The sequence below is a fragment of the Heteronotia binoei genome, chromosome 20 (genome assembly GCF_032191835.1).
Source record: "Heteronotia binoei isolate CCM8104 ecotype False Entrance Well chromosome 20, APGP_CSIRO_Hbin_v1, whole genome shotgun sequence".
Taxonomy (NCBI): domain Eukaryota; kingdom Metazoa; phylum Chordata; class Lepidosauria; order Squamata; family Gekkonidae; genus Heteronotia; species Heteronotia binoei.
Window position 1 is genome coordinate 23,916,857 of NC_083242.1, and position 14,240 is coordinate 23,931,096.

The 14,240-nt window shown below is 47.0% G+C and overlaps 1 protein-coding gene across 2 annotated transcripts in view; it reads left to right on the plus strand.

Moving 5' to 3' along the window:
• The first annotated feature begins 352 nt into the window (after positions 1-352).
• The window catches only part of EEF2K (eukaryotic elongation factor 2 kinase), a 42,581-nt gene continuing 28,693 nt past the window's right edge, over positions 353-14,240 (plus strand). The window contains exons 1-4 of one of the 2 annotated variants that reach the window (XM_060260776.1): positions 353-659; positions 4,146-4,196; positions 8,736-8,836; positions 11,947-12,007. In XM_060260776.1, the coding sequence (XP_060116759.1) occupies positions 414-659; positions 4,146-4,196; positions 8,736-8,836; positions 11,947-12,007 (459 nt within the window). In that variant the 5' untranslated portion in view covers positions 353-413. The remainder of the gene's footprint in view (positions 660-4,145; positions 4,197-8,735; positions 8,837-11,946; positions 12,008-14,240) is intronic. The other variant, XM_060260777.1, reaches the window with a different exon arrangement.

Below are 14,240 nucleotides of genomic sequence, written 5' to 3' on the forward strand. Positions count from 1 at the left end.
TGTAGTAGATTATGAGTTCCAGTTCCAGATGATATTGTTATCTGGTTCTGTGGGTTGGTTTATCTGTTATCTTTATCATTTTCACTCTTCTTCCAGCAAGCTCAGGGTGCCAAGCACAATTTTGCTGCATTTTTATACACTAACAACAAGTGAGACATTGACTGGCTCGTGGTCACGTGTGGCTAAACTGGGATTTGAAGGTGACTCCCTTCTAGTCCTAATCTGACCCCAAGGCCACCGCACCTCCCAGGATTATGTTGTCACATCTCTAAGCAACCCCAGACTGCCTTATCTGCTTACTCCCTGAACCCCACATAGAGGTTCATTTTTGTCCACTCCTGTTTTCCAGACCCCTCCCCTTGTAATACTGGCTACTTCAACTGACACGCGCACAAAACCGCTCTCCCAAAAACATGGCAGACGAAGACCTCATCTTCCACATGGAATGCCTCGATAATGCAAAAGTAACAAAATCGGCCTCTGGAAATTACCACGATGGTGACAGCGACGACGAAGACGCTTACTACATTTGCCCGATTACAGACGACCCCGTCTCAGTCAAGGCTGCGAATGGCAAAGTCACCAACTACTACAGCAATTTGGTCAAAAATGAGCAATACTCCTCCAGCTCTTCTCCTCGAAATTCGTTCCATTTCAAGGTATTCCTCAGGCTCCTGTGGTTGGCTTGAAGGGCAAAGGTCAAAACTTCCTTTATCTGCTTTGTAACTTGCCTTGCTTAGATGAAAATTACAGCTTCTGTAGATGGTCCCAAGGGTCTGGCTTGCCCTTGCATGGAGCTCTAGAGCAGGGGTGGCCAACGGTAGCTCTCCAGATGTTTTTTTTTTGCCTACTACTCCCATCAGCCCCAGCCATTGGCCGTGCTGGCTGGGGCTGATGGGAGTTGTAGGCAAAAAAAACATCTGGAGAGCTACCGTTGGCCACCCCTGCTCTAGAGTAATGGGTGGACTTGACACTAGTTGAGAACCAGTTTGGTGTAGTGGTTAAGTGCGTGGACTCTTATCTGGGAGAACCGGGTTTGATTCCCCACTCCTCCACTTGCACCTGCTGGAATGGCCTTGGGTCAGCCATAGCTCTGGCAGAGGTTGTCCTTGAAAGGGCAGCTGCTGTGAGAGCCCTCTCAGTCTCACCCACCTCACAGGGTGTCTGTTGTGGAGGGGGAAGATATAGGAGATTGTAAGCTGCTCTGAGTCTCTGATTCAGAGAGAAGGGCGGGGTATAAATCTGCAGTTCTTCTTCTTCTTGGGGTGTGCAGGCTGGTGTTTGGGGGGGGGTGCGTGCAAAGTAGAGCTGTGTGTTTGCAACATGTCCTATACTCGGGGGGGGGGGGTTCCATAACAAGAGCTCAGGAGGGCTTGAGGAGGCTGCCGCTACACTGCAGCTTGGCCACGCCAGCTGGGCCTCAGGAGGCTGCTGCTGCAGCACAACCCGGCCCCACAAGCCAGGCCAGGGAGCTGGGCCCTAGGAAGCCGTACTACAGTGCAGCTCGGCCCTGTGAGCCTGGCTGGTGAGTGTTGTCGGCCAGGGAGCATGTGACTGCCTCTGCCCACAACCCTTTTTTTGTGCCAGAGCCCTAGCCATGCCAGCTGGAGCAACTCTCCGGTGTGCTGTGGCTCAAAAAAAGCTCTGACTGTGTGCTCATGCTGGTAAACATCACTTCGTTGCAGGCTTCCTGTGAGTTTACAAATGGGGATGGGCAATTTTGGCTCTGCTTCCATTCATGGTCATCATGGATTGTTTCGGTGTGCCCGTTTTCATTACTGAATCCGTGGCACTTTCTTCTTTGAAAGCTGTTTAAAAAAAAATTCCATTCACTGTATACATAGAGTGTGTGCCGTTTATACACACAGTGTGGGACACTTAATTTATGGACACACAGATACAGTTATTGAGGCACAAATGCATTTGTTTTGTTAATGGAAGAGCTGCTGGTGGTGGAAAGCGCTTTATTTAAGTCACAGCCAACTTACAGCGACTCCTCATGAGGCTTTCAAGGCAAGAGAGGGTTGGAGATGGTTTGCCATTGCCTGCCTCTGGGCAGGGGCTCTGGGCTTCCTCAGTGGTCTTCCATCCAAGTACTAATCCAGGCCGGCCCCGCTCAGCTTCTGAGAGCCAATGAGATTGGGCTAGCCTGGGCCATGCAGGTCAGGGCAATGAAAGTATTAAGGTTCCAAACGTCCTGGATTAGAGATTGCTAAGTAATGCCAAGTGCAGAAATAAGATGTCGTGGAGACTATTGGAGAATGTGATTCAAGTGTGGCATTCTTTATTATATCGTATAATAATATTAAGAAAATCTTCAATCAGGTGCATTTGGGAGGAGATTTGAAACAGAAGGTGGCAGGACAGGAAGGAATTGTTGTCAGGAAGTCTGTGGTGTCGATACGGATCTAAGCAGGGGTTCAGGTTTCTTTTCTCAGTTGAAGAATAAGAGTGTCTTTTGTACCTGCCTGTAGTACTTATTAACCCGTCCTCGCATCTTTCCAGCTAATGGCTTCACTTCCTTTTGATGAAGTAGGTGATAACTTGCAAACATTTATGCATCGTAAATTTTAAAAAGTCTAGAAGTCAACTCGATTTTCTTAATTTTGGGCTCTTCTGCATTCTGATTTTCCTCACTTGTAAATTCTGGGGTTTTGTTGTTATTTTTTTTTGGGGGGGGGGGTCTGTTCCAAACATGTTTTGCTTGGAACAGGCTTTTGGATTAGTCAGCAGACGTCAAAATGCCATGTGCCCCCCCCCCCCCCCGGTTATCTTCCACCATCAGTCATTATTTGCTATTACTGCCTAACTATGAGGACCACAACCTCCTGAGGACTGAATGACAGCCTGCTCAGAAAGTGACCAAAATTAACACCAGCACACCAGGGATATAGTATGAACTGCATGCCATCTTTAGTTATAATTTTATAACTAAAAGATGGCATACATAACTAATTTTATAATAATTGTTATGATTTTAAACTGTTTTTATGTGTCAGAACTGGAAGAACTCCAAACGAGGCCCAGAACTTGTTGCAAAGTATAGGCGTTTATTGGGAGCTACACCACCACTAGTATCACCGTTTTCCCTTGCGAGGGGCAGTTGGTAACCTGCCCTGAGCCTGTTCGTGGGAAGGGCAAGATAAAAATCAAATCAATAAATATGATAAATTGTGCTCCATCTCAAAGTACGTGATGAATGGGTATCTGTCTTGACACAGAAAGAGAAATACATCACCTTTGCCAGGCTTCAAGGGAAACCAGCCTTCTGCAATAAACATGGCCATTAAAACCATTGCCCAAAGTAATTAAAATTCCTTTTTTGGGTTTTGCGTGTATTTAACACCCTCCTTATTATTGGATATTTGGAATCCCAAGATATGATTTAATTTACCCTTGAAAAATAGGCCATTTTACCTGTTACACTGGCTTGCTCCCTGGGGTCTCTCTTCCTGAGAGATTCTCAGATTCCTTGGGTTCCCCAGGAGCTCTGAAGCTCTTAGCCTCTTGACTTCAAGAGAGCTCCCACCTTTCTTCTCTCTGACTGAGCCTACACTGCAAGAGCTAGGTGGAGTATCCCCCTCCCCTCCCCTATATATCAGCTAACCTTTGTAATTCTTCACGTATGCTTTAAATTCTCTGATTGGAATGTAAATATTTAAAAGCAGTTTTAAATAATAAAATCCATTGACTTAACCAAGAGTTTCAGTGGTCTATCTTGGTGTACATTGACAGGTGTCCCGCTTATCTCGCCTTTCGTGTGGCCTACCATTTTGAGCCAAGAACATAATATTCCCCAATGAAAGCAGTCTGAGGTAACACCTCTAATAGTTGATTCAGTATTACACCACTCTGTGCCCAGCATAAAAACCTGTGGTTTAAATCTGCAGGGAGATACGCCGGACTGTGATTGGTGTGTAATATTGAATTAACCACTAAAAAGAGCAAAACACGTGTGGAGCAGAACCCCGAAGCAATAGGAACGTACAAGCAAGGAAAATGAGAATGAGGAAAACCCCATTGTTAGAAAAAAGCAATTTTTGGAAAGTTGCTGTTGTGTGGTTTCATCATTTTAAAATTGAAATGTTCATAAATGTTGGTGTAAACATGTCTTCTATTTAATGTTTCTTGTGTATGTCCTTTAGAATGGCACACCGCAACTTGCTAAGCATGGCTGTGTGGTTGACCGTAGCCGGGTAGGTCGAAACCAAATGCAATGATGTTTCTTAGAGAGTCTCATGGTTTGTTTATTTGTTTAATTGCTTTCATCCATGACATTGGCCGTTTTCGCACTTAGCGTTTGCTCCCCTTTTTCCGCGGCGCAATTATGTCCAGAGCATTTTTCTCGTTTTCCCACTAGTGACTCTTTGCGGAGTCGCCTTCCCTGAAGCCCCGGCTCAAATCGTTTTCCCACTGGCATCGGCTTGAGTCCGATGCCCTGTCAATCATTTTTTTTTTAAGCGCAAGTCTGGTTGCGTAATGACGTACTAACGTACTAACGTAACATCGAGCTGCTGCCTCCCCTTCATTTCTTGGACAAACCGCATCACGTGTGCTGCTGCTGCTTATGGATTGGCTGCAGCTGTAGAATCCTCCACAGCCCTTTATGTATTAACGGAAGCATTCACAGTGGAGAATCCTAGCACTAGATTCCCCCCCCCCCAAATTCTGAAGCACTAGATCCCCCCCCCCCCAAATTTCCTCCACTCTCTTTCCCCTCCCCGGCTGGCGCTTGCAACGGGGACCTGACTGATTCCTGCTGCCAGAGCTCCCCCCCCCCCGCTCCATTCTCTCCTTCCCCTTCTGTGGCGCGTGTGAGGAGCTCGGTCGCGTCTACTTTCTAACCGAGCGGAATGTAGCCAGGGAGAAGAATGCAGGACTCCCAACTTCCCATTTTATACATGGCGATTTTGTGCAGGTCCAGAAATCCTGGTGGCACAGCTGAGGGAGGCATTCCCTTCTTAAAACACACACACATGGACGCTTTGGCCCGCACCGGCACTACATTCCCCCCCCCCCCAGCAATGGTCGTTTTCGCATTATCGAGATAACGCAACAGCGGAATAACGCAACTAAAGTCAATAATAAAAAAAAATTCTAACGAAACCAATTGAAGTGCCAATTGAGGCTATTCCAGGAGGGTTTTTTTTTTTCTATTTGTTAATTTCGAAATATCGCTATTACGCAAAACTGTGAAGTTTAAAAAAAAAAAATGGCCGTGCCGGCACTTTGGGGAAGCGCCGCGAAATGCTGATGATTGGCCAAGCGGGTGGATGGGGTGGGAGGACGGAAAGGGAGAGGGTGACGCCCCCAAAGCAGTCGATCCGGCGTGGATGGATTTCGCACAGGAAACTCCGCTGAGTGGATCCGGAGTGGATCCGGAGGTTTTCGGAAACTCCGGCAACTTGCTGAAAAACATACTCCGGCGTAAAATCCCTGAAGCGCCGGAGCAAAGCGCAGCGCCGGAGCAACATGTGCGAAATCCAAGAGAAGATCCGGAGGTAAATGGGGCGCTACGCCGGAGCAAACGCTAGTGGGAAAACGGCCATTGAAATCTAAGAGGGCAGCCTGCAGAAATCAACAAAACAGAAGGCAGATTTCTGTTGCGGTCTCTGCCCATAGCCGTTGCATCCGTATCGTGTCATGCTTGTGGCAGTGAACCCTTGCCGTTTTTGTGCATATGTGAAACCAAGCGGAGAAGAAATGTGTGCCACCCTGTTCAGAACAATGGCCTGGCCAGGGCTAAACAGGAACATTGTTTTATCCCACCTTCTGACTGAGATAAAAGGACTCAGATCGCCATTTCTGCTCTACTGTGCCTGACAAAGGGAGCTTGGATTCTCAAAAGCTCATACCCCAAAACTCTTGTTTATCAGTAAGGTGCTTCTGGACTCAGATTTACTGCAGACCAGCATGGCTGCCCTCTGAAAAAATTCACCGTGTTCCCATAAGCTACCAGTTGGAACTTGTCAACTGGAAGGGATGCTTATTCTGGAATGACCTTAGGCCACAGATACACTCCTCCTTTCCCACAAGCATCAGGTGGCTGAGACTTTATGATCCGAAGTCCCATGGAGTGGCTCGTCATGAGAACCAGTTTGGTGTGGAGAGCCAGTTTGGTGTAGTGGTTAAATGTGCGGACTCTTATCTGGGAGAACTAGGTTTGATTCCCCACTCCTCCACTTGCACCTGCTAGCATGGCCTTGGGTCAGCCATAGCTCTGGCAGAGGTTGTCCTTGAAAGGGCAGCTGCTGTAAGAGCCCTCTCCAGCCCCACCCACCTCACAGGGTGTCTGTTGTGGGGGAGGAAGGGAAAGGAGATTGTGAGCTGCTCTGAGACTCTTTGGAGTGGAGGGCGGGATATAAATCCAATATCATCTTCTTTTTCATTGAGTAGCTGATACTGATGTTTAGCAATGCTATCCAAAGCAGTTACACCCTTCAAAGCCCATTGATTTCAATGGACTTACAAGGGTGCTTAAAATAGAATAAATGACAGCTATTTGCATGATGGGTCTTTCTTGCATAATTGGCACACGTGTTTCTCTGGACATGGAGCTGATTCTGTGATCAAGACATACTCTATCGGTCCCTCCAGCTGGATCATTTGTGCAGCTATGGGAGAACCACTTGTAGAAAAACAGTTTTTCTAAGTTCACAGTCCAGTGGATCAGCATCCCAGTTCCTAAATGGAGATCAGTGTTGTCCCCCCTCCCCCACTGGTATTCAGGGCTAAGATGCCTTGGCATGTGAAGGTTCATTTAACCATTGCAACTTATAGCCATTGATGGACGCTGCGGTCCATTAATCCAAGAGAGGATGATCTCCACACAAAGGACAAGCACCAGAAGACAATTTTGCACTCTCTCTCTCTCTCTTAAGCTGAGTTGGGGTTGAAGGTAGAAGGGCCAGTCGTTATTTTGATGACTGCAAAGACAAAGGGGGGAAAGAGTGGATAAAATTTTAACCAACTGGTGAAAAATGCTTGCAGATTTTTAATTCTTTCTTTCCCGTCACTGAACAAAACGGCCATTTCTCAGAAGTTGTAATGTTCATCTTCATCCCTGATGGGCTAGCATCTGCTTTGGCTGCTTGGGGAGAGCTTTGGTGTTTTGGGTTAGCATTTTCTTTTTCATGTTCTAGTGCTACATATGCTTGGATTGGCTTTTTTAAAAGTCTCACTAAGAGCAGGCTTTAGCTTGATTTAGCGGCCCTGTGGCGTAGAGTGGTAAAGCAGCAGTACTGCAGTACTGTGATCTGAACTCTCTGCTCACGACCTGAGTTCTATCCCAGCGAAAGCTGGATTCAGGTAGCCGGCCCAAGGTTGACTCAGCCTTCCATCTTTCCGAGGTCAGTAAAACGAGTACCCAGCTTGCTGGGAGGAAAGTGTAAAAGACTGGGGAAGGCAATGGCAAACCACCCCGTAAAAAGTCTGCCGTGAAAACGTTGTGGAAGCAACGTCACCCCAGAGTCGGAAACGACTGGTGCTTGCACAGGGGAGCTTTCCTTTCCTTAGCTTGATTTATACTGCTTTGAAATTGATATAAGATAACAAAGCATGAGAAGGAATGCCTGCCAAATAAGGATGCGGGCCTGAGGCCAAGTGAAGTCAGCAGATATGGAAGTTCACTGGAGAAGAACTGGATAAGCCAGGGTCTTGGGGCCACGTTAAGGCGAGAAGCTATGATCTGATACGCCAAATGGCAGTCTTACCTGAGAAGCCTAGTTGATTTGGGGTTAGCGATAGGCATAAAACTTGAATATGATGGTTTGTTTCGTTTTATGGTTCGTTGGTTGTCCGATTCAGCGATCTGTTTTGTTTCATGTTTTTTTTATTTTCTGAACAAACTGTGGTTTGTTGGTTCGCTGCGAACATGCCCGGCGTGATGTCTTCACTTGGAAGTGATGCTCTCGCAGCAGGCACATTTGCCGGGGGCGCGAGGTGCCTGGTGCGATAGTGTCGCTTCTGGGTGATGTCATCATGCCAGGCACATCGTGGTGCACCAGGAGGATCCCCCGCCAATAACAACACAGATGAACAAGCCACCTTGTTTTGCGAGTTGTGCCTAGCACAAGCACCCAAACCAATTCGGAACAAACCATGAATCGGGTATTATAGGCATGAATCACGATTTGTGCTTTGATTAGTGCCCATCTCTATTTGGGGTGCTTTGCTGGGGAAAAGGAAAGGAAAGGTCTCCTGTGCAAGCATCAGTCGTTTCCGACTCTGGGGTGACATTGCTTTCACAACGTTTTCACGGCAGGCTTTTTTACTGGGTGGTTTGCCATTGCCTTCCCCAGTCATCTACGCTTTCCCCCCAGCAAGATGAGTACTCATTTTACCAACCTCAGAAGGAGGGAAGGCTGAGTCAACCTTGAGCCAGCTACCTGAAAACCCAGCTTCCACCGGGGATCGAACTCAGGTCGTGAGCAAAGCTTAGGATTGCAGTACTGCAGCTTTAACACTCTGCGCCATGGAGCCTTACTTTGCTGGGAGGGGGAGGTGATTCTTTCCCTTTGCAACGTTTCTTTAATTGAAGCCACTCAGAGTAGTTGCAGTCTGGGGATTTTATTGGGGCTAAGGTATAACCCGCTTTCCTGGAGCCGCAGTTCTGATTCAGCTTGCCCCTCCCCCCGCTGCTTTTTTAAAGACTGCTTTTTAACTACATCTGGATGGTTTCTGGTTGCCCTGATGTGGCGTTGGTGTAAATAACACAGCAGTTTTGACTTCTGCAGGAAGCTTGGAAGCACGCCATTGAGAAAGCAAAGCACATGCCTGACCCTTGGGCTGAATTTCACCTAGAGGACATTGAAACTGAACATGCCACCCGGTACAGGTGTGTATCTACTTCTGAATCCGAGATTGGTGTCTGGTGCATTCCCCTGGCTTTATGGGTACTCATCAAAGGGATTCGCTTCTTTCTTGTCATGCTCTCCACATAAGTAAGAAACAAGCGAACACCCAGTTGGATATGTCTGTTGATTTATTTACTTAAAATATCTTGTCTAGAGGCAGAGAACATTAGTAGCAAGAGGTTTTCTAAAGGAGAGTCTTAAAAGCCCATAAAACCAGGAGCCACTCTGAAAAATATGATGGCGCATTTGACAGTGCCGCTAATTAGATTTGAGGTGGGCCTGAACAAACCTATGTGTCCTGGGCTTATTGGTGTGGGCACCCGTCTCACTTTATATTAGGATCATGGGAGCCTCAGCAAACTACTCCCTTCCAGCACTGCTGGCATAGCATGAGAAGCCTCAGGCTGCGAAGGGATGGGACCAGTGTTCCGGCTTCACCCTACTCTAGCAGCCTCCTTCCTGAAAGTGGGGATGGAGTAACTGGGGTGGGGAGAGCTGCAGTGAGGGTCACCCCGCCCTGTGACTTCTCGTGGTGTTATGGGAAGTCACTGTGAAGGAACCCACGCTGCCAGAATGATGTAGGGGAGGGAGGCCATCTTTGTTGGTGGTGCTGTGTAGGATTGCTGTGCAGTTGAAAGTTATGGGGAGCCCTGGGAGAGGGAAATCCCTGAGCTACCTGAGCTAAATTTAACTTGTGGTGTTGCCTATGGGTCAAATGCTTGACAGGTCAAAGGGAGATCTTTTAAAATTGGCAAGACGTGATCTATGTGTAACTCATGCCAGTTAGCACGCTCTCTGCTTGGTTTGCACCATGTGACATTTCCAAACATTTGTCTAGTGCCACCCCATATAAAAACGCATTGCGGTACGAATGCACACACATTTCTCTGAACCTCTTTTATTCTGTTATTTCTTCCATTTCTCCCTGTTTTTGATTCTCCCCAACTTTGGAGTTTTGAATATCCAAGCTTGGGTGATAAGTGAGCTTATTGCTGTAGTCTTCAGATTTAACCCAGATAGGAAGAAGCTGCCTCAAAATATTTTTTTTTATTTCTTTAAAAACTATAAATACTGTGGCCGCTTGGTAACATGCTGTGCTGTTCTTAAAATAGCTTTTTTCTTTCTCTGGTGTGTGCAATGTATGGTCCTCAGCAAAGTATGCCTGGAATGTAAACCTTTCTACACACCAGCATACGTGCTGTGAGCCCAGACTGGGTGTGATCTTGCAATGCTGGCACAACCTTTGCTCACCCCTGTGTACTGTGTACACAGACAGGAAGTTCAGTGTGCATCTCATTGAGACAGGAAAGGAGGAAAGCCTTCAAGCGGAACCCAGGAGCCATATGGTGACATGGACAAACATCCAACAGGTTGGATGCCCGTGGCCCCCTCCCTCTCACTCCATAGTGGAGGCTGGGATATTCCCTGCAACCCATCCCATGAGCTGCTTCTGCCTGAGCCTCGAAAAAAAAGAGAGAGAGCAGTGTTTATTTAATTCATTTATACCTCACCTTTCTCCTTAATGAGGACTCAAAGCAGCTTACATTGTTCTCTCCTCCATTTTATCCTCCCAACAACCCCATGAGGTAGATTAGAAGATGAAGAAGAAGATATTGGATTTATATCCTGCCCTCCACTCCGAAGAGTCTCAGAGCGGCCTACAATCTCCTTTACCTTCCTCCCCCACAACAGACACCCTGTGAGGTGGGTGGGGCTGGAGAAGGCTCTCACAGGAGCTGCCCTTTCAAGGACAGAGTCTCAGAGCAGCCTACAATCTCCTTTCCCTTCCTCCCCCACAACAGACACCCTGTGAGGTGGGTGGGGCAGGAGACGGCTCTCACAGCAGCTGCCCTTTCAAGGACAAAGTCTCAGAGCGGCCTACAATCTCCTTTCCCTTCCTCCCCCACAACAGACACCCTGTGAGGTGGGTGGGGCTGGAGAGGGCTCTCACAGCAGCTGCCCTTTCAAGGACAGAGTCTCAGAGCGGCCTACAATCTCCTTTCCCTTCCTCCCCCACAACAGACACCCTGTGAGGTGGGTGGGGCTGAGAGGGCTCTCACAGCAGCTGCCCTTTCAAGGACAACTTCTGCCAGAGCTATGGCTGACCCAAGGCCATTCCAGCAGGTGCAGGTGGAGGAGTGGGGAATCAAATCCGGTTCTCCCAGATAAGAGTCGGCACTCTTAACCACTGTACCAAACTGGCTCTCAGATTAGATGGAGAGTCTGTGACTGGCCCAGGGTCTCCACGTGAGCTTTCATGGCACATGTGGGGATTCACACCCAAGCCTCCTGGGTACTAGTCTCAATCACTACATCACACTGGCTGTTAGAGCCAGAGGGGATCATGTCTATAAGAAAAGGGCCACCATCCACCATCCCTGCTGCTGACCTGCTCATTTGAGGACCTGTTGACAGCAGTGGATGGGGTCTGTGTTTGAGCGCACATCCCATTGAAAGCAATAGATGGTATCCTCGGTTGGTTGGGTGGTGGGCTCAGTCCTGACCTCAGTGTGGTACATATAAGGTTAAAAGGTTCAGACCAAGGTCCCTAATCCTTTTTGACCCTGTGGGTACCTTTGGAATCCTGACAAAGTATGGTGAGCGCATCCACAGAACAGCTGCCATGCCACGGGAGGTGGAACTAGCCACAAAATGGCTGCCTCTGTAGATTGTTGTGCCGTGGGGGCAGCTGCTGCCAAAGCAACACTTTTAAAAATCTGCGCAGTTAATCCATTCTCCAGTGGCCAAACAGAAGCAAGCCCCACCTGGCCCCTCGTGTTGGCAGGTGCCAAGGGGCCCATAGGTACCGTGTTGGGGATCCCTGGTCCAGGCCTGTTAACTCAAGAGTAGGTTGAGAGGGCCCAGACCACAGCTGACTGGAGATGCTGGAGGTGAGGAGGGAAATTGTCTAGTTTGCCTGGGGAAGAATTGAGGTGGAAGTTGGCAAGTTGCTGAGGTAATGTTTCAGACAGCCCCCTCAGAGTTCTAACAATCTGGATTAAGCAGTTAGTGAAATTCCTCACTGACCCATTCCTGTTTTGAGAGCTGGGATTAGTGAAATGAACTTAAACCTGTGCTTTATGTTTTGTAGGTACAATGCTGTTACAGGGGAATGGGTCGAAGATGAGGTTCTCATCAAAATGACTTCCCAGGTGAGGAGGAGAGTCCTCTTGTTTTCCTACTAAAACACGTAACTCTGCTGTTGTCTGTTCTTTTGAGCTGAGCGGAGAGTTCTTTGCGCCTGAGCAGGTTGTGTACCTCTGGTGGAGCATATTTTCATGAAAGAAAGGAGAACGTTTCTTAAAAGTGAAATATTGAAGGCACAGTCACAAACAATTCCTATGAGAAGGGAAAATGGGAGAAGCCTGATGAAGCTCTGTAAAGACTTGAGAAAAAAAAAGACTCATTTAGGAAATGGAAGGAATATAACCAAGGATGAATATAAACAAATCACCAGCGCTTGTAGAGAGAAAGTTAGGAAAGCTACAGCTCAGTTTCCTGAGAGATGCCAAAAACAACAAAAAAGGTTTATTTTCTTTCAAAGTAAGAAAAAGAGCAAGGACATGGTAGGCCTATTGCGAGGGCAGGAAAGTGAAATTTTAACAGGTGACGAAGAAAGGGCAGAACGCTCAATTCCTACTTTTCCTCAGTCTTCTCTTCTGAGGGAAACAGTGCTCAACAGGGCAAAAACAGAACATATGATGAGGGAAGGGAGACTGGGAGTTTGAGCCTACGATCAGCATAAACACCTGGTTTCTTTAAATTAAACTAAGTCCTCAGGGCCAGATAAATTACATCCAAGGGTACTAAAAGAACTTGCAGATGTAATTTCTGAACCTGTGGCCATTATTGGAGAACAGGTGAGGTGCTGGAAGACTGGAGGCGGGCAAATGTCCCCATCTTCAAAAAGGGCGAAAAGGAGAATCTGAGTAACTATGGACCCGTCAGCTTGACGTCTATACCTGGAAAAGCTTTAGAACAAATAATCAAACAGTTCTGGAACATTTAGAAAGGATGGCTGTGATTACTAAGAACCAGCATGGGTTTCTTAAGAACAAGTTATGTCAGATTAACCTTATCTTTTTTTTAGAAAGGTACTACCTTGCTGGATCAGGGGAATGCTGTAGACATAGTTTATCTTGATTTCAGTAAGGCTTTTGATAACATTCCATGTACTGTTCTTGTTAACAAGTTGGTAAAATGTGGTTTGGATCCTGTTACTGTTAGGTGGATCTATAACTGGTTGACAGATTGCACCCAAAGAGTGCTTGTGAATAGCTCCTAATCCTCTTGGTAAGAAGTGACAAGGGGAGTGCCTCAAGGATCTGTCCTGGGGCCTGTTTATTAAATTTGCAGATGATACTAAATTGGGAGGTGTCGCAAATGCAGTAGAAGACAGAGACAGGATACAGGATGATCTTTACAGGCTGGGAAACTGGGCTAAAACAAACAAAATGAATTTTATAGGAGATAAATGTAAAGTTTTGCATTTAGGTAGGAAAAATCCAATTCATAATTGTAGCATAGGAGAGACTAGTCTTGGCAGTAGTATGTGCGAAAAGGATCTAAGTGTCTCAGTGGACCATATGCTGAACATGAGTCAGCAGTGTGATGCAGTAGCTAAAAAGCCAAATGTGATTTTGAGCTGTATCAACAGCAGTATGGTGTCCAGGTTATGTGAAGTGATGGTATTGCTTTACTCTGCTCTGGTTAGGCCTCACCTAGAGTATTGTGTTTGGTTTGTGGCACCATAATTTAAGAAGGATATACAAGCTGGAACGGGTCCAGAGGAGGGCAACGAAGATGGTGAGGGGTCTGGAGACCAAGTCCTATGAAGAAAGGCTGAAGGAGCTGGGCTGTTTAGACTGGAAAAGAGATGACTTAGAGGTGATATGAACACCATCTTCAAGTACTTGAAGGGTTGTCAGAGTTGTTTTCTGTGGCCCCAGAAGGTTGGACCAGACCAAGTGGGTTAAAATTGAATCGGAAGAGTTTTCGGCTAAACGTTAGGAAGAACTTCCTGACCGTTAGAGCGATTCCTCAGTGGAACAGGCTTTCTCGGGATGAGGTGGGCTCTCCTTCCTTGGAGGTTTTTAAGCAGAGGCTAGATGGTCACTTGGCAGCAATGCTGATTCTATGAATTAGGCAAATCATGAGAAAGAGGGCAGGAGAGGTTGCATCAGTGCTTAATTCTCATGACCCTTTCTTACATGCTCAGGGAAGTGCTGATTGTCATTTTGGAAACAGTCAGCAGTTTTTCTCCTGGCCAGTTTGGCAAGGGATCCTGGAGGTTTTTGTCCTCTATTGAGCATGGAGCAGGGGTCACTGGGGATGTCTCTGTGTGTGGGGGAGATATTTGTGAATTTCCTGCATTGACCCTGGAGA